At 54.2% G+C, this 21,904-nt stretch overlaps 1 protein-coding gene across 3 annotated transcripts; it reads left to right on the forward strand.

The window, feature by feature from the left end:
* Positions 1 to 1,340: 1,340 nt before the first annotated feature.
* USP2 (ubiquitin specific peptidase 2) lies at positions 1,341 to 18,477 on the forward strand. 3 transcript variants are annotated; one of them, XM_008689971.2, is made up of 12 exons: positions 1,341 to 2,169; positions 13,665 to 13,715; positions 14,224 to 14,347; positions 14,523 to 14,634; positions 14,737 to 14,847; positions 15,027 to 15,091; positions 15,308 to 15,411; positions 15,503 to 15,583; positions 15,738 to 15,816; positions 16,041 to 16,148; positions 16,334 to 16,454; positions 16,728 to 18,477. In XM_008689971.2, exons 1-12 carry the CDS (start codon positions 1,393 to 1,395, stop codon positions 16,813 to 16,815), a joined length of 1,821 nt encoding a protein of 606 aa, XP_008688193.1. In that variant the 5' UTR covers positions 1,341 to 1,392; the 3' UTR covers positions 16,816 to 18,477. The 3 variants fall into 3 exon arrangements, with proteins under 3 accessions (XP_008688193.1, XP_040487062.1, XP_040487061.1); XM_040631128.1 differs by lacking the exon at positions 1,341 to 2,169 and adding an exon at positions 8,740 to 9,667; XM_040631127.1 differs by lacking the exon at positions 1,341 to 2,169 and adding an exon at positions 10,024 to 10,388.
* The last annotated feature ends 3,427 nt before the right edge of the window (positions 18,478 to 21,904 follow it).

Below are 21,904 nucleotides of genomic sequence, written 5' to 3' on the forward strand. Positions count from 1 at the left end.
GAAGCCTGCACATTTAGGGTGATGGGGGGACTCTGGTGGACCCAAGTGAGGCTAAACTTGATCGGGAGGGGTGAATCAAGGTCCAGTAGGAAGAGCAATGCACTAGAAACCTGAAAGACCTGAATTCCAATCTTGACTCTGCTAGTTGTGACCTTGGGCAAATCAGTGTCTCTGTTCCCATCTGTACAACAGAGAGGTTAAAACATGACTCTTGGGTGCCTGGGTGGCTCAGTCGGTTAAGCATCTGTGTTCTGCTCGGGTCATGATCCTCAGCAGGGAATCTGCTTCTCCCTCTCCCTCGGCCCCTCCCCCTCCACTCGTACTCCATCTCTTGCTTTCTCTCTCTCGCAAAAAAATAATCTTAAAACAACAACAACAACAAATGACTCTTTAGGACCCTTACAACTCCTCAGTGCAGAGATTTCCGTGTGCCTTCATCAGACCCACCCCAGCTGCCACAGCGGGGTGAGCTGAGAGGGAGTACTGCCTATAGGGAAGGATTTTAGCCTCTAGGGGGCCCCCTTTGCACGAGTCATCACCATGAGCTGGTTGGCTTAGATGTTGGTAGAGGAACCCCTGGGGGGCCAGAGGACCCCAACTCCAGTTAGAACACGTGAGTTAGATCCATGAAGAGGGTAGTTTCTGCCGCACGAGGATTCCCCACCACAGCAGGTGACCGAGTCCAGGGAAGAACTGTGGGATCGGATCTGGAAACTGAGGTCAAGTCCGCTTTCTGCCACACGCTCACTCACCACCACCTCCCCTAGCCCCACTGCTTCCTCTCAGGAGCCTTCTCTTCCTCACCAGGATCTGACCAAATGATCCTCGGGCCATTCGAGCTCAGACAACGTATGATTCCAAAAAGATTCCTGCCCCTCCTTTCAGCAGAAAGAATTACGACTTAGTTCTTCAAATGTCCAGCATTTTCAATCCAGAGGTTGAGGGCAGTAGCACCTCCTCCCAAAGCTGAAGAGAGAAGCAGATGAGATCTGGGCTAGAACACTACGGGTCACCTGATGGAGGGCAGTCCCCACTCTCATGTCTGGGGCTTTGCAAGGGAGCACTTGGAGCAGCCAGGACGTGCTGACTGATGGCCCCGCGTGGTTTGTAAAAGCCAGCTCACGTCTTGTGCTCTCCTTCAGGTGTGAATACACAGGTGCGCGTGCATGTACATACGTGCATAGGTGTGTTTCTCAGCGGTGGGCCAGCGTCTCATGGAAATGGACCGTGTGGTCTCTGGTTGAGATCTACGGTTCCGGCCAGCTAGAAATGAAGAGCAGGTATGGGGGTGCCTGAAGAGCAGGTATGGGGGTGTCAGGGCCCTCTGACCACTGCTTTCCTTGTCTTTCAGCCCATGAGGCTCCCAGTCCCCACTGAGTGCCGCCCTGAAGGATGTCCCAGCTCTCCTCCACCCTGAAGCGCTACACAGAATCAGCCCGCTACACAGATGTGCCTTATGCCAAATCGGGCTATGGCACCTACACCCCCTCTTCCTACGGGGCCAACCTGGCTGCCTCCTTCCTGGAGAAAGAGAAGCTTGGTTTTAAGCCAGGCCCCCCAACCAGCTTCCTCACCCGTCCCCGTACCTACGGTCCCTCCTCCATCCTGGACTATGACAGGGGCCGCCCCTTGCTGAGACCCGACATCATCGGGGGCAGTAAGCGGGCCGAGAGCCAGACTCGGGGCCCTGAGCGGCCTTCAGGGAGTGGACTCAGCGGGGGCAGTGGATTCCCTTATGGAGTGACCAACAACTCCCTCAGCTACCTGCCTGTGCCTGCCCGCGACCAGGGTGGAACCCTGACCCAAAAGAAGTCCAACAGTCAATCAGACCTGGCGCGGGATTTCTCCAGCCTCCGGACCTCAGATAGCTACCGGATAGACCCTGGGAGCCTGGGCCGCAGCCCCATGCTGGCCCGCACGCGCAAGGAGCTATGCGCCCTGCAGGGGCTCTATCAGGCAGCCAGCCGCTCGGAGTACCTGGCCGACTACCTGGAAAACTATGGTCGAAAGGGCAGTGCACCTCAGATGCCCACCCAGGCCCCTCCCTCACGGGTCCCTGAAGTCCTCAGCCCCACCTACCGACCCAGTGGCCGTTACACTCTGTGGGAGAAGAACAAGGTCCAGGCCCCTGGGTCCAGCCGCTCCAGCTCCCCAGGGCGAGACACCATGGTGAGTTTGCCCCTTGGGGACCCAGTGGTGGGCAGCAAATGATGTAGAAGACCCAAGATTGAGGGAAGGACTCCCCATCTGACTGATGATGGAAAGCAGAGGTCTCCTTCCCAAACCTCATGACAGCTGCTCCTGCAGCCCGAGCCAGAGAAGACATCTCAGCATGTCTGGTATCCTTGTGGCTCAGTGCCTTGCTCAGGGGCCTTCCCACTCTCCCCAGGAAACCTATTTCACAACTCATGCACTGGACGCCAATCCAGCAGTGCTCCCGGAAATGCTCGGATACCCCCACATACACTGCAGTGTTCACCCTCCGCTTTGCCACCCAGCATGCCAGGGTCCCCCACAGGCCCTGCACCATCCTGGACTGAATGCTGAGGCCCCCCAACCACCAGTGCTCCCTGTGGTAAGAGAGGCCCCCCTGCTCTGGCTGCATCTCTCCTCCTGCTCGGGCTTTTACTTCCCAGCCTGGGGACCTGGCTTTCGATTTGGGCATAAGACATCAGGGGGAGAGGGACTCCCCTCTGACGGACACCAGTCAGGACCAGGGTGTCTGGACAGCAGTGCTTATCATGTGTCTTCAGAGAAAATGCTGGAGACATTTTTGTCTAGGGCTTTAGACAATCCCATACCTCTGTATTGCAGTCCTGCCTGGACTAGAATGAGGGAAGAGGCTCTGCCAGAGACAGTAAGGGCTGGCTTGCATCTAATCTGGGAACACACCTCTCTGGGATACTGACTACATTCTGCCTTTTCTTTAGTTATTAGTGTACCCATCAGGTGGCAAGCTCTCAAAGAAGGAAAAAGAAATCACATCTCTAGATGCCTCCCCATGTGCCCAGCACTGTGCAGAGCTCAGCTAACCTGCTGAATGCATGACTGGGTACATGGATGGATGGATGGATGGATGGATGGATGGACAGGTGGGTGGGTGGGTGGATGGATGGACGGGCAGGTGGACAGACAAGCCAATGGGCAGGACAGCTGGGTATTGTGTTTTCTTCATACCTTAGGTACCAGTCCCGTACTTCTAGGACAGGTGCCTTTTGGAAATAAGAGCGGTGCATAGCAAGAAATAGATGCTGCTTAGTGGGCTTTCCAGACAAATGGAGCAGGGGTGCAAGATAGGCGCAGGGCTTTGGTTCATAGACCTTTAACCCTGTCATAACTAAAGGTCTTGAGGGGACAACTTTGATAACATTACTTAAAGTCTTGGCCTTGCTGGGCTGTCTATGAAGGGCCATAGGAGACACAAAAGTTGGTGCCTCCCAGAGCATTCAGAACCTGACCAGGCAGGGCTGGCTACGTTGGAGGGCTGGGTGGAAGAGAAGTGGGGGACAACAGGGCTGGCCTGGAAGAAGGATGTGTTCTCAGAGGGACATGTGGTTGGACTGGAGCATGATTCACTTAGAGGGGTCTGGTGTGGCTCATCTCAGAGGCAATCCGAAAGCAGCTCGTAGCGGATGGGCCCGAAAGGCCTCTGGGAGGCTCCCTCCCTTTGCTCATAGGAGAAAGGTTTTCTATGGTAAGCAGTGTCCCTCAAAGTGAAGTCTGCAGGAATCAGGGCTGCAGGGCTTAATCAGTCAGGGGCCTGGGCCCACCCAGGTCCCCTGAATCAAACTCTCCAGGGATACGCCCAGGAATCTGTCCTTCTTATAAGCTCCTCAGGTAACCTTTAAGCATGCTGAGGTTTGAAAAGCTCCTCTCCACAGACGAAACTGCAGACCCACGCTCAGCCCCAATTATGAGAGCACGGTCTCCTCCTTTATGGGGGCTCAAACTCCATTGGGACTCTGCCTCCTTCCTACACAGACGTATCTCAAACCTCCCTCCCTGGAGTCTGCTGCCCTCCCTGCCCCCACCCCCCAGCAGGAGACACCTCAGCCCCTCCTCCACCTCCAGGGCCAGATGAGGAGAGTTTTGAGAGAGGACTGCAAAGGGGTGGCAGATTGCCCTGGGGCAAACTCAGCCACCCTAACATCCCTCCTTCCCAGCCAGAAACAGCTCACAGCACACTTAAGTAGCCAGTAACACCCTACAATGAAGCTAGTGTCTCACCTGAGCTCACACTCAAGAAGACACTGCCAATGGGAAAGGCCCCTCATGGGTCAGTGGTGTAAGACCCTCCTGTAGCCTCCCCCCACCCCTTACCGCCCTCAGCCTTACTTCCTGCTGCCGACTCCATCTCCTGAGGTGAGAACAACCCTGCTCGTGGGGCCTGCACCACTTCTTTCTAAAAGTGGGTCTGGTGTCTTTTCAGATCTCCATTTGGGGATCTAACCTTCTCATTCATTCATTTCAGGGCTTAGCTTACCAGCAGTGCCACCTCAGAGAAGTTCCTTAACTTCTGAACCTCTTTCCTCTATAAAATGAGAGTGTTCATACTTCCCACTTCATCGATCCTTGTGAGGAATCAAAGATTGTACAGCATCTAGTAGGTGCTCGATAAATGTTAGTCCTCCTTGTACCCTTCTAGGCGCTTCTGGGGAGCAAGAGAGATGCAAGCCATGGTCCCTGCCCTCAGTGCATTCACAAGGAACTTGGGGAAATAAGTTCTTACAATAGTTGAGAGAGGAGGCAGCCCCAGGTGTCGTTAAGTGTCATAGGAGGTGGGAAAGGGAGAGGTCACCTGAGGCTGGAAGGAACAGTTTTCCTCTTTAACCTTAGACACCTCTCATCTGAGCTCTGTTTCCTCATCCATAAAAGGGATGGGTCATACCTGCCCTGCCCACCTCACAGGGTGTCATGAGGCTTCAAGCAAACAGTGGCCGTGAAGGAATCTGAAACCTATAAAATGCTATGGAAGAGTGGGTGGAGAAGAAGAAGACAGAAAAGGGGCATTTGGCAGCTGAGTGAAACAGGGAGAGGAACACACTTGTATCATGTGGCAGGGTCCAGCATAATCTGACTCCTCTGGGGTCCCCTGGGGTGGCCCTGGCCCCAGGGGATCTCCGGGTAACTGACCTGCACTACAGTTGACATTCATAAAGGGAAGTCAAAAGCAAGCCCCAACCAGGGAGGTAGAACAGTTCTAACCAGGCTCATTCCCATCATTAATAATAACAGCCAACATGAACTTGGAGTATTACAGACTCAGCTGAGCACAAGTAAAGGACTGGTGGTGGGGCAATGTGAAATCTGAAAATCCCCCCATGCTTGCATAAGCACCAACAAAACACCAGTCCATGGGGGGCGGGGGTGTGCAGCTCAGCTTAGGATAATGAGGGCTGCCCCAGGCTCCACCTTCTGTTTAAAATGCAGACAGATTGGAAGGGAGGGACTGATGGTTCAGAACTGGCAAAGAAAAAAAAAAAAAAAAAGCTTTCACTACCACCCCCACCCATTGCCTGTGGGGACTCCAAGCCAAGCCAGGTGGGTTGGCCTTGCAGAAAGCCAGCAGCCGAAGCACCCAGGTTATGGGCCCCACCGCCCCACCTCTCCTGTTCCCTGGGCCTATAGAAGGACAAGCTGTTCCCACTGAGACCTGCCAGGGCTGCGCTTTAACCCCTACAATCCATCCTAATCCTCCCCCACTCCACCCCTCCAACTGCTCCCTCCCCAGCCCTGGCATTCTGCCTGTCAGCCTCAGCCCTGCCCTCACCCCCGCCCTGCCCTGCCCAGGCCACCCTCTGCTCTCCCCAAGACACACCAGGGTTGGCCCAGGGCCCTCCAGAGCACAGTCATCAGGCCGAGTGCCTGCTGCTCAGCTGCAGAGCTAGGGAGTGAGGCTCAGAGCCCGCCAGCCTAGTCTCCCCACACAGCCTCTTCCAGACCCTTGCCCTCTGCTCTGAAACCTGTTGCCAGGAGCAAAAGGTCTGGGAACCTAGAGTACCTGGGTCCTATTTGCCAAGGGGCTGCTGACTCATCTCCCCAAGGCTTGGGTTCCCAGCTGTTCAGTGACAGGGAGATTATATAAGCGGAGGTCATGTGATTTACTCTTGGGTGGGACTTTGAACTTGACTGCTGCCATGCAGTGAGTAGAAGTTACTCCAAAGAGAACAAGTTGAAGGTGGCAGGAACTGCCCTAGAGGTCCTGGGTGAGAAGTGGAGAAGTGTGACCTTCCTCTCTCCTCCCCTGCCTTCTCACTCTGTTTATTCAGCCACGCTGAAGTGCACCCCGCTGTCTTGTTTGTCCCGCTTAGCAGCCTGAGACCCTGGCGCTGCCCTCACCCAATCAGCAGCCCTGAGGAAGCGGAACTTCCTAAGGGCTTGAATCTCTGTTGACAGCATGGGAAGGTTGCTCAGAGGAGACCTTAAGCCAGAGGGTCCCATGGCTGGGACCAGTACTAGCCGCTGAGAAAGGACAGGCAGTTTGGGCTTGTGTTTAGAGTCAGCAAGACACCAATGTTCTCCATCCCTTGAAGACAGGCTATGCACCGTGACCTGGTTGGTGGCCCCAGTGGTGCCTTACCCGGGCTCCGTGTCTCAATCCTCGCCCAGCATCACCCTCCCTGCCTCCTCCTCCACCCGCGCTCTAGGATGTCTTCATGAGTTGACATGGTGCTGGCGTGGGGCTCAGCAATGGAGAGGTTAATCCGAGCCTGGCAAAATGTTCCCTGCCCGTGGGGGAGCCGCTCCACTGACCAGCAGCTACAGAAATGAACATCATGTTCAGGGCCCGGAGCTGCACACGTGGCCCCCTGCACCCTCTCACCTCAATGGATAGGTAAAACTGGCACCCACACAGAAATATAAGCAAGAGGGGGAAGTGTGTGGGCCTCTGGAATCCAGCTGGTCCCGGCCAGACTGCCCTAGGGCTGGAAAGAGTACAGAGCTTTTGGACTCCTGGGGCCGGAGTGATGCAAGGAAGCAGAGGGCCCTCTGTCCCCAGGGGCGTTTGAGGGCTGAAAGCCCAACCCCCAACAAGGACTCTGAGCCCCTACCGGTTCAGTCAGTCAATCAGGCCACCAGTCTACCCACTTGTGATGGTAATGACAGGTGCATGCTTTGCGGGGAAGCATTTGCCTGGGTCTGAGCAGTGTTTCCAAAACCCTTGAACCAAGCTGCCACGGAGAGCTGAGGAAGCAGAATATACTCTCAGTCCTGCCTTCACAGAGCTAACCGTGACTCTAATTTATTTATACTCCATCCAGGCCAAAAAGGATTTGAGGTGAAGAAAATTTCTGAACCACAGGGAGGACAGGCCAAGCACAGGTTCTGAGAAAGCAGCAGTCTCAGGCTGTAGGAATGAGTCCTGTTCAGATTAGCTCAGCATACCTGAGGCAAAGAGTCATGGACCCAGAGCCAGATTCAGATCCCAGAAGACTACATCCTTTCCCCATCCCACTTCAAGAAATGACACTGAGGAGAAAAGGTGTCATGAGGGTTTGGCCAGTTGAGAAATGAGCAACAGTTCCTTGCTGGTTGTGTCCTATAGCAGTCAGACCTGCTTGACAAGACCGGACCCTATGTGAATTCTTTCCCCCTCACCCCAGGCTTCTCAAAGAGCTCCCCTGCAGGTAGCTTTCCTCATCTGGGCCTCCCTGCTCCCAGCGATGCCCCTAACCTTCTACCTCCCAGGAAAGAGGGAGTGAGCTTGCTCGCAGAATGCCAGGATGTCCTCAGGTGGGAGTACTCACATTGCTGGCCTAAGTCATGGGGCGAGAGGCCAAATACTCTAGTGGGTAAGCACCTGTTAAGACAGTGCTTACCACAGCACGCTTATTCAACATGCAAATCCAGACTCGCCCCACCCTGTGAGGCTCAGTGGGACTTCCAGGACACCCAACAGAGCCTGGCCTGGCCCCCACTTAGAGATGAGATCAACACCATTTATTAAGCACCCACTAAGAGAATCCACAGCCCTGCCCCAGGAGGTTTCAGTGTGATGGCACAAGCCACACACGATCTGAAACCATTTACAGAAACCTTAAAGACACTTATAAAACAAAGATAAACATATTAAGATAAATTAACACAGTGTAAGCTGAACGCCAGTAGTCAGGGGGTATGCAGTAATCGGGTGTTTTGAGCTGAATGGAGTTCTTTAGAGAGGGCTTGGTAGAAAACACAAGTTTTGAGCAGACTTTACAAGCGGGTAATTGGCAGGGAGCAGGAAGGGCATTCCAGAATCTCCTGGTAATCGTTAAAAGCACGGGTTTTGCCGTAAGACAGGTTGGGGTTCAAAGCCCCACACTGTCATTTATTAGCTTTGTGGTTCTGGGAAGTCATTTGGCCTCTCAGGACTTAAGGTCTTTCATCTAGAAAATAGAGATAATAGTTCCTACATCACGGTGTTAATGATGCAAGTTAACTGGGATTATATATATATATAAAGCACTTAGCTAGTGCTAGCATTTAGTAAGTACTTAATCAGTGGCAGTTTGGTCTTTTAAGTGAGAGAAGGCAGGTGCTGAAGCAGAGAAATAAGAGCAGGCTGGTTAGCAGGGATCAGAGAAGTACGAGGGTGGTGACCATGGAAGGAGCCTATGGACAGACAGCCTCACAGACAGAGCTACCTCAGCTTCTGGGCCGGACGCAGGAGTCAGGTGCTAGAGGTGTTTGGGGGCAGAAGTGTGGTGTAACCAAATGCCAGCGTTGCTGCAGACGCTGTAGGGCTCACTCGAAAAGGTGTGCCTAGAAAGAGGGAAGCAGGGAGGAAAAGGCTGGTGCAGTGTGTCCGTGATTTGGTCACGGCGTGAGGACAGGGACTGGGGAGCTCACCACCCTCACACCGGTGCCCTCACTGACCATCAGGTAGAATGCCCTGCCGCTCCTGCCTCATGCCCACTCACATACGTGTGTCCTGGACACATCCCCCATATGGCTGCGGTCGTGTGTGCAGGGCGCGTGTACATGTGGCGAGGAGCATGCCAAGAGGAACAGAAGGAGGCCACAGATGAGTAACAGCACACGCTGCTGCTTCTCAGAGTATTTTTAAACGCTAAAAATACTGGCTAAAAATAGCCAGCAGGCTCCAAACAAGATACTTTCTCTAGGCAGATTCCGTGTGGGTCCCTGATAGGTGAGGGAGGGTGGAGCATCCGAAATAAAACGCAAAGACCTCTGCTCTTCAAGCATCACTGCCCTCAGGGTCAGAGCGGTATGCTTGCCCCCACCCCAACTGAGCACCTGCTTCCCCGTCGCGGTGGTGCTTTCTTCCCACCGCCCAAAACAAACCAAAATTGGAGATTCTGTGAGAGATGGAGTTGGGTAACTGGAAAGAAGACAGAAAATGTTCTTCCCTGGGGCCAAATAGGACAGTGACCTCTCGTACCTTATAAAATAGGAGCACTGCCTCTCTTCATAATGGGACGAACTGGGACTGGGGGAAGATGAAGGGGGGCGGTGCTGAGTGCCGACGCCACGGAAATCCATGCTCCTAACCCAGGGGCTCAACGCCCCTCGCGAGCTGTGTGGGTGTCGGGCTCCAAGAGGGCCTGAGTTCCCCTGAACGATGTGCAAAAGTTTGTGCGCAAGTGCATTTGTCCCCCCGAGGAGAGCACGGAACTTTCACGGGGTGCGCCAAATGCCTGGCAGCCCCCGGAAGTCAGGAACTGTAAGTGGCCCGGCGGGGCCGGGAGGGGGGGGCGGGGGGAGCTCACCCGTGCTGACACGGTCCTGTGGGGGTCCTCCTGAGTCCCGACCCCGAGGCCGGCGCGGGGTTCGGAGCGCCCGTCCTGACCTTCCCGGTGACGGCGGGTCTCGGCGGCGGCCGGGCCCGCGGGGTCGTCCGGCAGGGGGCAGCCCGGGTGGGGGGCAGAGCTGCGGGAGGCGCGGGGGCGGGCGGGGCTCCTGCCGCGCTCCGGGCCGCGTGCGGGCGCCAGGGGCGGGGCTGGAGCCCTGGCCCCGCCTCCGGCGCTGACGTCGTGGGACCCTAGGCGCCGGCTGGACTGCCAGTCCGCCGGAGCGCGAGAGCCGGGTGCCGGGGCGGTTGGCGGCGCGCGCCGGGGAGGTTGAGGCGGAGGAGCGCGCGGTCGGCCGGCCGGAGCGGTTACCGCCGGGCGCCGCGGACGGTGTCCTGTGGCGGCCTCGCCGGCCTCGGCGTGCGGACCGTGGCACCGCGCGGTCCTCCCCCGCGCCCCCTTTGCCAACGTTAGGCGTGGGACCGAGCCCGCCGCCCGCCCCCCAGCATGCGCACCTCGTACACCGTGACCCTGCCCGAGGAGCCCCCGGCCTCCCCCTTCCCCGCCCTCGCCAAGGAGCTGCGGCCGCGCTCCCCGCTCTCCCCCTCCCTGCTGCTCTCCACCTTCGTGGGGCTCCTGCTCAACAAAGCCAAGGTACGCGGGGCCCCTTTCCGGGACCCCCACCCGAAGGGCCTGGGCTTCCGCCTCCTCCCCGGGACGCCCCCCCACCCCCATCTGCCGCGCGCCCCCGGCCGGGGCGGGGGGGCGATTCTTCCCAGTCCCCACCCTCCTTTCCCAGGGTCTCCCGGCAAGGAATGCCCCCTCCCCAGGTGATCTCAGGCTTACTCGCGGCCCCCTCCCCTTGTTGAGGTCCCAGCCCCTGAGGTTCCTCCCCTCCCCTCTTCGTGACCCGGGCACCAGGTGGCCCTTGGGCTCTTAATTCCTGGCACCTCTCAGGACAGGTGCAGGAAAGCGTAACCTTGACTAGTTCTCGCTGTGTGAGGGAGCCGGCAGCACGCTGGACTCTGCGGGTGTGACTGACTCCTCCAAGGCCAAAACCCAGCAAGAAAGGCTGGTCGGAAAGAGCCGCCCCCTCCTCACTGGTCCCAAAGGGCGCTCTCCCGAAGGGTTGGTAACGGGGGTCCTTTGACCCTGTGAAGGGCAGAGGAGTCGCAGACAGGTGAAAGAGGGCAGCTTCCCTTTCCTTTTCGGCCCTCCCCCAGTTCTGCTAAGTGGGCACTGGATCCCTCAAATGAAGTAGCCACCCCAGGGTAATGCTGGGGCCAGAGGCTGGGCACTGCCCCCTTGGGGAAGGGAGAAGGAGCCAGAGCTTGACAGATCTTATGTAACAGGCACCAGCTCCCGAGTTGGCAGTGCGTGCACTGCCCCGTGCCAGGGCCACAGCAGGCTCCTTGGCCGCAGCCAGGACTCATGGCTGACCCTCATGGCACAGGTGAAGTAAGCAGGAAAGCCCTTTACTGGGGTCTTGAGTGTGAAGACACAATCCTCAATCAGCCTTGCTTATACGACCCACATCCCCCAATGTTCCCTCCCCATTAACCCAGAGCGGGCTCTCCCTGAGCCCCCTGCTCCTTCACGGAGGGTGAATGCTGTCTGTTTACTAACCGTGGAGGTGGCATCTGCTTTTTAGAACAGTGGTTGCCCCTAAGTCAAGGTTAGGTTTGCTGATGACTAATTTTAAGGAAGTTCTTGATCCAGACTCTCTCAAGTCTTTGCATATGCGCTCCACATAGCAGCTGGAGTCATTTCCTTCTCCCCCGGTGAGAGGCTCACTGTGTGGGGTCTCCTGACCTCTCCAGTTCTAGCCTCTCCCTGTCAGCCCTGAGGTAGGATTGTTTTCCCCATAAGAAAGGTCACTCCTGGGACATTTTGTTCCTCTCTGGAATGGAAAGTGCTGACTTTCCCTTGAGCTCCTGATTTCCTATTCATGGCAGAAGAATATCTGGCTGGGCATAGAACAGCCCTGCTCTCCCCTCCACTCCCACCCCCCAACTCCTCTCATCCAGCCGCCTTCTACACAGAGCGCTTAGAAATTGGCAAGTAGTTTTGAACTCAGGAAATTTTAGACAAAGACACGAGCCACCCCCACCCCTACAAAAAGAAAAATGAACAGAGGGTCCTAGCGAAGCCTTAAAGGAGCCTTCCCCATCTCTCCAGGCCATGAGTAGAGTTAGATGCTCAAGAGCAGTAAGCATAGGTGACGACGTGTTGTTCTTGACCCTCACTGCACTGGGTCAGAGTTAAAAGTGTCAACACCACAGAAATGCCTCGGTACAAAGACGCCTCCAGTTTTCCATTGCCCTGCCCCCATTAGTGCTGAGGGACTACGGTCTCAGCTGGAGGCCCAGTTTGGGGGACATTGACATGATCACCAGGCTTTGCTTCTACAGCTCCTTTATACAGATGTTGTCTGAGGCACAGGGGGTAAGAACTAACAAGCACTGCCAAAAATAGGAGCAAGAGTGGATCTTGGGGGAGGTGAGGACGGGTATCCTGTTGTGGACAGGCTTTAACCGTTTAGTTCCGAATGGGCAACACAAAGACTTCAGTGTTTTTGTTGGGCCCCAGGGGAGTCCTTCTCCAGGTCTACCTGAAAATGCTGATAAGATATTTGTCCAGGGAATTGTCTGTGTTGTGGTCCTCTTACTGGAACATCAGGGTTTAGACTGTCAGAAAGGTAAGATTTAAATTTTGTGTTTGGGGCCATATACTGCTAGCACTGGCAGAGTTCAAGGAGGCTTAGGCCCACCTGCTGCCAATAAGCTTTGCTCTCTAACTGCAGGTGGAAACCAGGTCTCTCTTCCAAGGATATTTCCTTCCCTACCTGTTAGTGTTAGACCTGACAACTGGAAAGAAGAGGTCCTCTTACTTGTGGGATCACCAGGGCAATTCCTGAGAAAAGCCCTCCTTCAGCCTGCCTCTCCCCACCTCCCCCCTTGAGCTGACAACCTCATGGGCTTTGAGCTGCTGACAGCTTCAGAGGCTGTCAGCACACGGCATGAGTAATTTTAGCTGAGTTATTTCAGGCTCCTGTTCTGATCAGGGTTGAGCTGGCCCCACGCATGCCCCAGTCAGTGTTGCTCCAGAGTTGCCGGCTCCCTGGTCCCCTCCCTGAGAGAGGGGGTGGCAGGCTCATCTGCACACTGTTTCTTTAACCCTTTGAGCCCGAAGGTTTTCTGACTCCTTGCAGGTAGGGCCAGAATTAGCCAAGAGACCTGGACCTAGCAGCTGTCTCGCTCCAACGCCCTCACCAGCCTCCACAATAGGGACGAGAACAAGAGTGGCACCTTCAGCCAGGTGCTTACCTCTGCCGTCAGAAGGGTTCCCAGCCAGTGACCAGTCAGGATGCTGAAACCTGAGCCAGGCAGGGAGGATTCTCCCAGGCTTTAATCAGTCTTTAGGAACTGAGCTCAGCTGGAAGGAATTCCACCTGTCTCCGGCAATTCAGAATGGCAGGCCAACTTCAGTTTTCCTCAGCTGAAGATCTTAAACTCACTTCAGATGTTTTGTCATTGAACATTTCAGGATCTCCTTGAAGTGCCTGTTATGACAGCTGCTTCATGTATTGGACATCTAAGGGTAGAAAAGTGGGTCATTTGAGATAGTGCCCGGATTTGGAACCCGGAGTTCCTTGTAGCCTGGAATCAAATACACGAATTCCTAAGCTCTAGTTCTGATCTCCAGCCTCCAGTATGGCAGAGAATGAAGAGGCATGTACAGATCAGGGAAAACACATGTCAACAAAAGAAAGGAAAGCCCTGAAGAATAGTTGTGTTGTGTGTTGAAGAGAGAATAATGTGTGTGCCTGATGCTCCTGGCTCCAGCTGGCGGAGAGGTGCATGAGCAAGCCTGGCACAGGCCCAGCCTCTTTGCCTTCAGCCTCATATGCCATGTGTTCTTTGCTTACAGAATTCTAAGAGCGCCCAGGGTCTGGCTGGTCTTCGAAACCTTGGGAACACGGTGAGCTCTTCCCAGCCCACTTCTTTCCTAAGGCCACCCCCTACTATCCCAGTGGGACCATCTGACCAGGGTTCCCTCCTGGCTCCAGCTGATTCCCTATCCTCTAGAAGCCAGTTGATACCTGTCCGTCCTGGCTGGTGGGTTTTACAGAATGGCTGGGGCTCTGCCTCAATGCCGGCCCCCAGCAGGAAGCACTGCTAAGGAGAATCGCCCTCTTCACTGTCAGCTACTTTCCCGGATCCTTCTCCTGAAGGACATCCATCACTTCCCACCCACTTCTGTCCAGCTCACCCACACCCTTTCGTACACCTCTGCAGTCAATAACCAGTTACGTCACCTGAGCCGGCAACGGGAATTGGCCTCACAGCGCCCCTTTCCCTTACGAAAAGAGGAACTTGAAGCTGTGGGAGCGTTCGTTTCTGGGGTAGATGAACGGGAGGGCCTCTGGGACTAGGTGAGTAGACGTGCCAGGCAGGGCTCTGTCTCACCGAGTGGATGCTCTCCGCAGTGCTTCATGAACTCCATTCTGCAGTGCCTGAGCAACACGCGGGAGCTGAGGGATTACTGCCTCCAGAGGCTCTACATGCGGGACCTCAGCCACAGCAGCAATGTACACACGGCCCTCATGGAAGGTGAGGAGCCCGGCCCGGACCCTTGTCCTGCTCCACTGTTAGTAGTTGGGTGTCGTATGTATCCCTCCTACTTTTCTTTCTTCGGCTTCTTTTTGGTGGGATTCTAGTCTGAGTTTCTTACAGAAAGTGTCCCACCTGTCCTCCATGCGCCCTCTCTACCCTCTCCTTCCAATAGAGTTCGCAAAACTAATCCAGACCATATGGACTTCATCCCCCAATGATGTGGTGAGCCCCTCTGAGTTCAAGACCCAGATCCAGAGATATGCGCCACGCTTCGTTGGCTATAAGTAAGAGCCTTGCGGACGTGTCCTCCCCGGGGTGGGTGCCGGCCACAGCAGGTTGGCTCTTGGAATGAGAGGTATTGCTCGCTCTCCTTTCTTTGGACTCAGTCAGCAAGATGCTCAGGAGTTTCTTCGCTTTCTTCTGGATGGGCTCCACAACGAGGTGAACCGAGTGACGGTGAGGCCCAAGTCCAACCCTGAGAACCTTGATCACCTTCCGTAAGTAAGAGGGGAATGCTGTGGGGAAGAAAAACTTGGTGAACTTGAGTTTTTGGCTGACTTCTTTGGGGGTAATAGTTTGGAAAGAATTTTAAATATTAAGGATTTAGACTGATGGACCTGTAAACTTCTCATGGCGTGAGCTCTGACCCAGTTGTCTCCCTCTCTCTGGTTCCTAGTGATGATGAAAAAGGACGACAGATGTGGAGGAAATATCTAGAACGGGAAGATAGTCGGATTGGGGGTAAGTGCATGAATGGGAGGAAGAGCTGCTTTCCCTGTTAACTGCTTTTGCCTGAGTAGAGCATGAGCATGAAAAGCCCTAAGAGTCATCCTCTCAGGGGACCCTCCTGCCCAGTGGCCCCCGAACAGACGCAGGAGCACTGAGAGGGCACGCAGTCCAGAGAAGACGTGCACTCCTTCTCCGGGTTTAAGCTCCGCTGTCCCATCTCTTCTGCAGATCTCTTCGTTGGGCAGCTAAAGAGCTCCCTGACGTGTACTGACTGTGGTTACTGCTCTACAGTCTTTGATCCCTTCTGGGACCTCTCACTGCCCATCGCTAAGGTATGTGCCTCTGTTGCCCCATGTGGGAAGCGCCCACTCCTGCCTTCTCATGTCATCGACCTCTGTGACTTTTACTCTTTGTCTCTCCCAGCGAGGTTATCCTGAGGTAACTTTAATGGACTGCATGAGGCTCTTCACCAAAGAGGATGTGCTTGATGGAGATGAAAAGCCGGTAAGTCCCCTTCCATGGGAGCAGGAGCAGACATCCAAGAGACCACCCTGGGAAAGAGCTGTCACCAGCAGATGCAGCCTAGGAGTGACTGGACTTGGCCCATCTCTTCTCCCCCAAGTCCTCTGTAGCTAGCTCTGTTTGTCATGTCTTGCAGACATGCTGTCGCTGCCGAGCCAGAAAACGATGTATAAAGAAGTTCTCCATCCAGAGGTTCCCAAAGATCTTGGTGCTCCGTATCCTTACAATCCACCATGGTAGAGGCTTGCCTTTAGGGAGTGACTGATGACAAGGGGCCAAACTGAGGGCGAGCAGAGTAGAAAAAAAGGAAACTTGGTAGGCTTTCCTTTCCCGGTTTGCTCTTTCGCTTCTGACAAGGACTTCTCCCTCTTAGGACCCAGTCCCCTTTACTTTGACTACCCTTGCCACCCTCTCTGTCCTTTACTCACGTCAACCCCAGATCTGAAGCGGTTCTCAGAATCCAGGATACGAACCAGCAAGCTCACAACTTTTGTGAATTTCCCATTAAGAGACCTGGACTTGAGAGAATTTGCCTCAGAAAACACCAGTGAGTATTTTCAGCTGGGAGGGCAGAATCAAGGCGCCAGTGCCTAAAATCCAGATGGGAGGCCAAGAGGTGGAAGGAAGCTGCTGAAGAGTGAGTTAACGAAAATCAGGAATAGAGGCAGGAGGGAAAGGGAATGTGGGGCAAGGAATGCTTGGGGGGCCTGAAACATTGTACTTCCTCCTCAGACCACGCTGTTTACAACCTGTACGCTGTGTCCAATCACTCTGGAACCACCATGGGCGGCCATTACACAGCCTACTGCCGGAGCCCAGTGACAGGCGAATGGCACACTTTCAATGACTCCAGGTGAGACAGAGCTCTCGGGCTGGGTTCCCGACTGCCAGACACCCGTGCCTCATCCACCTGTACGGGATAGAAGAGGTCAGAGCCACAAGGCCGTGTAACACGTCCGAGTCGGCTTGCTCCTTTGCAGAATTTCTAGAGGATTGCAGAAGAGATTGGCTTCGGGGGCACCCAGGGAGAGGAGCGATGGGCCCTCACGGTCCCGTCTGTCAGCCGCTCCGTGTGGGTCCCGGTGGCCCCATCTCCAGGGCTCTGACTTTCCCCCTCTCTCCACAGCGTCACACCCATGTCCTCCAGCCAGGTGCGCACCAGCGACGCCTATCTGCTCTTCTACGAATTGGCCAGTCCACCCTCCCGCATGTAGCAGCGAGGAGCTACAGCCCTTTCTCCCTTCCCCGTGGTGGCCCCACACCCTAAGTTTTTTTTTTTTTTAAGACCAAAAAAAAAAAAAAAAAACCTGACGAATGAGAGAAAAATAAAGTAAACTAAAGCTGCCGAGCAGGAGTTGCTGCAGCCTGGTCAGGGTCTGGAGCGGGGAGCCGGGCGCTCCTGAACCACACCCAGCGCGAAGATCGACAGGACACAGCCTGGAGCCCGCACAGTGCCCCCCTCGGCTTCTCTTGTTTGCATTTTTAAGCTTGTGGTTTTTTTCCTGTGTGTAATAAACAACAGCGGTCTGTGGGGAGAAGATCCTGGTCCACTTGCTGCCCTTCCAGCCCCCAGTTCCTCCCAAGAAGACAGCGCCCTCTGGAGCCTGCTGGGAGGATCGCTGCCTGGAAGCACCGGCGCCTGAAGCCAGCACCCTGTCTTCACCTGGACCCCGCTCACCGGTCCAGAAGCAAGAAGAACACCCATGAGCCAAGAGCCCTCTTAACGCTGCTAACTCCAGGGGGACAGACAAGGGGACGACTTTGAAAAAAGCTGATTTTGGTTTTTAAAAACCCAACTTTTTTTTTTTTTTTTTTAATTACCATAACTAAAGTTTTCAGACTGGAGATGCTCTCCTTCACACCTCTTCACAGCTGGGACGTTGTGCTGGTCATTTGTTTTTAGTTCTTCAAATACAGCTTTTCTAATGCTAGCCCCCAGTGGTGCTAGATGGCTGTTGGCCAGGCCCCAAGCACAGCCACAGTAGACCCGGGATCGAACAAGTTTTTGTTTTGTTTTTTTTAATGTTTTGGATGGAATCTAGTTGCCTCCAAGAATTGTGCCTTATAGCATTTGGGGACCAGGGGGTAACTGCCCCTCCCTGAAATATCCCTCAGCCTGTTCCCTTTTCCCCAGTGCCATGTTCAACCTCGCTGAGGGAGATGGCTCCCTGGCTCGGTTTGCATGGCAGTGAGGTGGAGAGGAGAGTAGGTAGAAGGAGATTTCTTCTGGTAGTGTATCAAGTTTTTCCTGCCCACTTCCTCTAAGCCACCCCTGGTCTACTCCCCCAGCCGACTGAAGGATAGCACAAGCCCCTTATCCCTAGAGCTTCTCTCACCTTTAATTTATTCCCTTTTAATGCGCTTTTTCTTCCTGACCTCCATGCCCCCACCCCTTCTCAGAGCCTCCTAGACATAGGCCCTTTGGACCGAGTTTCTCAGGGATGCCATGCCACCCCTCAGCCCCTCTTGGCATCGGTCTTCAGTCCTACCCCGGGAGCGGGAGCCTGGGTGTTTGGGGACATCTTGCCTCCGCTATACGATTCTTTCCCATGGGCGTGATTTTGCCCTGAGTAGTTGGACAGAGCTCGGTGCTGTCTCAGAGTAAAGCTGTTCAGCACCGAGGCACGGAGCTCTGTGCATCCACACGGCTGGGCCCAGCTTGTGCCCCTTGGAGCCTGAAGCTTCCCAGTGCTCCCAGAAGGAGGCATCAGAGAAAGACGCCCCAAGTTTAACTGGCCTGACCCCCTTCCCCAGGGAAGCCCTGTGAACCTGAGCCAAAGGGCTGGTGTGCACTTGTTTACCATGTAAGCAAGAGTAGAAGAATGTCCGATGTCCAGTGGAACCTTGTACAGAATAAATAATAGCTTTGAGAAGTTGGTAAGTGCCGGCATCTTGATTTGGGAAGGGTCTGCCCCCAGGAAGCGCTCTGAGCCGATTAGCCACCCCGAATTTTACTGCTTCGACTAGACCGTGAATTCCAAGTTCTCAAATCCGTTGCCCACTGTTTAATCTAAATTTTTCAATGCTGCAAAACTGAACTAGCACACGTTGTGAACATTCTGTTCATCTGGATTCACCAGGTAACAGTTTGCCACACTTGTCTCCGGATACTTTACTCTTGGGGGCAAAACATGGAGGGGTGAGGGGTCATTGCCACCTCTAACTACTTCAGCATGCATCTCCCACATAAGCTCAATGCCATCTTCCCCCGTAAGAAATGCGTAGCTGGCAGACGCTTCTTTACATGGAGTCTGCCACTGAGTGGCCGGTGTGGGCACTTGCAGTTGTCGTGACACTGGGTGCCTGTACGGACCTAGGACGAGCTCTAGCAGAGGCTGGACATAACCAGGTTTGCTCTTGGAGCAGAGTGGCCGTACCACGATGTGGAGGAATCAAGACTTGGCCCTTGATAAACGAGAAGACTTCAACTTGCCCTAGTAATACCTAGAAAGAGCCACTTTTACATTAAAGGTCTTGTTCTCCAAAGCGCTTTTTTCAAGGTTTAAACAGATTTAACCCTTTCAAGAGATTGCCTCTTTGGGGCATCGGGGGCTTGTCTCTTTTGGTTTTCTCTCTTAGCCCTTAATACTGTTCAGACTTTGCATTGCTGCCCCTGATTTTAGAACTCTGGAAGCTGAAGCCCCCGCCAGTTGAACTTAGAGTACTTTATCGGGACTTTTCCTAGCTACCTCCCTGCTCCAGGCACTGAAAAATCAAGGCCTGCCTATTCGATCTTTGCTGAGACAGCAGTGCCTGCTGTCAAACTCACATCAAGGGATGAGACAGTAGTGGGAGCATTGCTTCTGGGCGTTTCCCAGAAGTGGGAAAAACAGTGACTCAAACCCTGAGATTTCACCCTGGCCAGCCCTGGAAGCGGCCTGACCCAGGGTAAGATTTTCCAATGCAGATGATTTCCCCCAAAACCACAGGTCAACAGGATGGTCTTCAAAATGGAAACAGGCTTCTAGCAAAGTGGATGGGTGAGCCCCAAATCAGTGTGACTTGCTACACCTGTGTCTTGACTAGTTTTTCTCTGGTTGTGGAGGCCACCGGTGCGTTTCCGCTGTCTTCCACAGGGGAGCAGGGGACTACCGGTACTGTCCAGGCAGGGGCTCAGCCTGCCCCACCCTTGCTCCCAGCTCTCCCTTCTGTACTTAACCTGTGGTGCTCTCATTCCCATGGCAACAGGTCCCAGTGCTACACAGATCCCAAACACAATCTGTCCCCATGTTTCTTTATCCATCAGCTTTGCCTCCTAGCAACTGGGATTTCTGCCCCCATTCTTTGCTTGCATTCCAGCAGGCCTCCCCATGGGGAGGAAGGGGGCTCTCCCCCTGCAACTGCTCTGGTGTGACCTTGAGCAAGAACCTTCCTCTTTCTGGGCCTTGTGCCTCATCTGAGTTAAGGAGATTGGACCTTGAAGTTCTCAGCTCAAGTGTCCTCCTCCTAAGTCACTTCTCTAAATACGTGCCTCAAAGTCCCAAGTGAGGGGCCCTTTCGTGCCTCTGGTTTCAGTTTTTGAGAGTTACTCTACATTTTTTTTAATGACCAGTGCTCAGAAAATACATATTTCGGGGCGCCTGGGTGGCACAGCGGTTAAGCGTCTGCCTTCGGCTCAGGGCATGATCCCGGCGTCGTGGGATCGAACCCCACATCAGGCTCTTCTGCTATGAGCCTGCTTCTTCCTCTCCCACTCCCCCTGCTTGTGTTCCCTCTCTCGCTGGCTGTCTCTCTCTCTCTGTCGAATAAATAAATAAATAAAATCTTAAAAAAAACATATTTCTCTCCATAGAGCTTCAAAGTCAGGACCATAGAGGTCACCTTGTCCACATTCTCATTTTGCCAGTGAGGACACAAGTGCTAGAGAAGGCTGGCTCGAGTCCACTGGTTTGTCAACGGCTGAGGCAGGACGGTTCTCTTTCCATCTGAGTACTCGAGTATTCCGCTTTTTGGGTGAATAATTGACAGCTTTTTGCAGGGTAGAGTTTTCTGCAGCAAACTTTCCAAACTCGTGTCTGTTAGGAACTGAGCTGAACAGCAGTGTAGCAAGGAAACTCCCTGATTCCATCCATCCACACGCCAGCACCATCTATCACGTACCTGGGCCCCGCAGGGTCTAGGCCGAGCACCTCTGAGGGCTCCTGTCCTTCGTTGCTCTAGAGGCAGAAACAAGCACCTGAGCAGGAGGCAGCAGAAAGAGACTAGCATTTATACTCCAAGCAAATTACTTAATCGTCCTGAGCCTCAGTTTCCTCCTCTGTAATCTGAGTATAACAATAGCTACTGAGAGCTGTGTCTGGAACATACTAGGTATTCAAATGTCCATGTCCCACACACAGCCCCACATCTCCAGGACTGCGCCATCGACATTCACATTCTCTTAGTGGGTGATGCTCAGCCAACGTTTGGACCCCTAGCCTCTCGGGATGCTTGTGCCTTCTTTTCTCCTCCAAACAACATATGATAAAGGCTCAGGAATGCAAAGTAAGTAACAGCATGGCCCAGAATTCGTGAAGTACGGCCACCGGAGGGACGACCGAAATCCAAGGGATGGGCATTTCTGGTTGCCTGCTATTCAGTGTGGCCTTCCCCTGGGAGATCGAGGAAGGCTGGCTGGAATAGAGCTGCAGTCTTCTGGGCTTCTAGAGACGAGGGAAGATCCAGAAGCCAGGGGACGAGGGTCAAGGCTAGGGGTGGCAGTGAACAAGGAGAGGAGGAGGACGACTGACAGATTTGGGTGGGGAAGAAGAGTCAGATGCTAATGCGCGCCTCCAGTGCTGGCCCTGGGAACACGGAAAAAGAAGGCGTTCTACATGAGAGGACAAGTCTGGGCACCTGTCTTTCGTAGGAAGGACACATCATGTTCCAGGGACAATGAAGAGGCTGGTCTGGCTGAAGTGGAAGTTTGAGCTAGAGAACTAGCAGGAGAGCAAGCCAGAGAGCCTGGAGTCCCAGAATGTTCTAGCCAAGCTCAGGCTGGCCTCGCCCTTCCTGGTGGCAGAAGAGCCACAGAGAGTCAAGGAGAGAGAACGGTGTGTGGGGTCAGCATGGGGAAGCTACAGGAAGTCATGCTCTTAGGAATACAAGCAGAAGCCCAAGAGAGCCAGAAACCACTGGAACAGCACCCTAAGTCCCTTTTGCCCAGAGGATGGCCACGGAAAACAGCAGAAGCCAGACAGAAGCTTCCCGCACAGCCTCTGGAAGACTGTGCTGTGTACTCACAAATGAAAAGGCAAATAATATTTTAGTGTTCTTGTGGAAGGAAATACTTTCGACCTCTCGAACCCTCTAAAAGCAGTCCCC

This window comes from Ursus maritimus, unplaced genomic scaffold (genome assembly GCF_017311325.1).
Source record: "Ursus maritimus isolate PB19 unplaced genomic scaffold, ASM1731132v1 scaffold_16, whole genome shotgun sequence".
Lineage (NCBI taxonomy): Eukaryota > Metazoa > Chordata > Mammalia > Carnivora > Ursidae > Ursus > Ursus maritimus.

Coding starts and splice junctions, on each gene's coding strand:
- USP2 (XM_008689971.2), top strand. CDS start 1,393: ATGTCCCAGCTCTCCTCCACCCTGAAGCGCTACACAGAATCAGCCCGC. Junction 15,092..15,307: donor GGAAGATAGTCGGATTGGGG/GTAAGTGCATGA, acceptor TCTCTTCTGCAG/ATCTCTTCGTTGGGCAGCTA. Junction 15,817..16,040: donor CCCAAAGATCTTGGTGCTCC/GTATCCTTACAA, acceptor CGTCAACCCCAG/ATCTGAAGCGGTTCTCAGAA.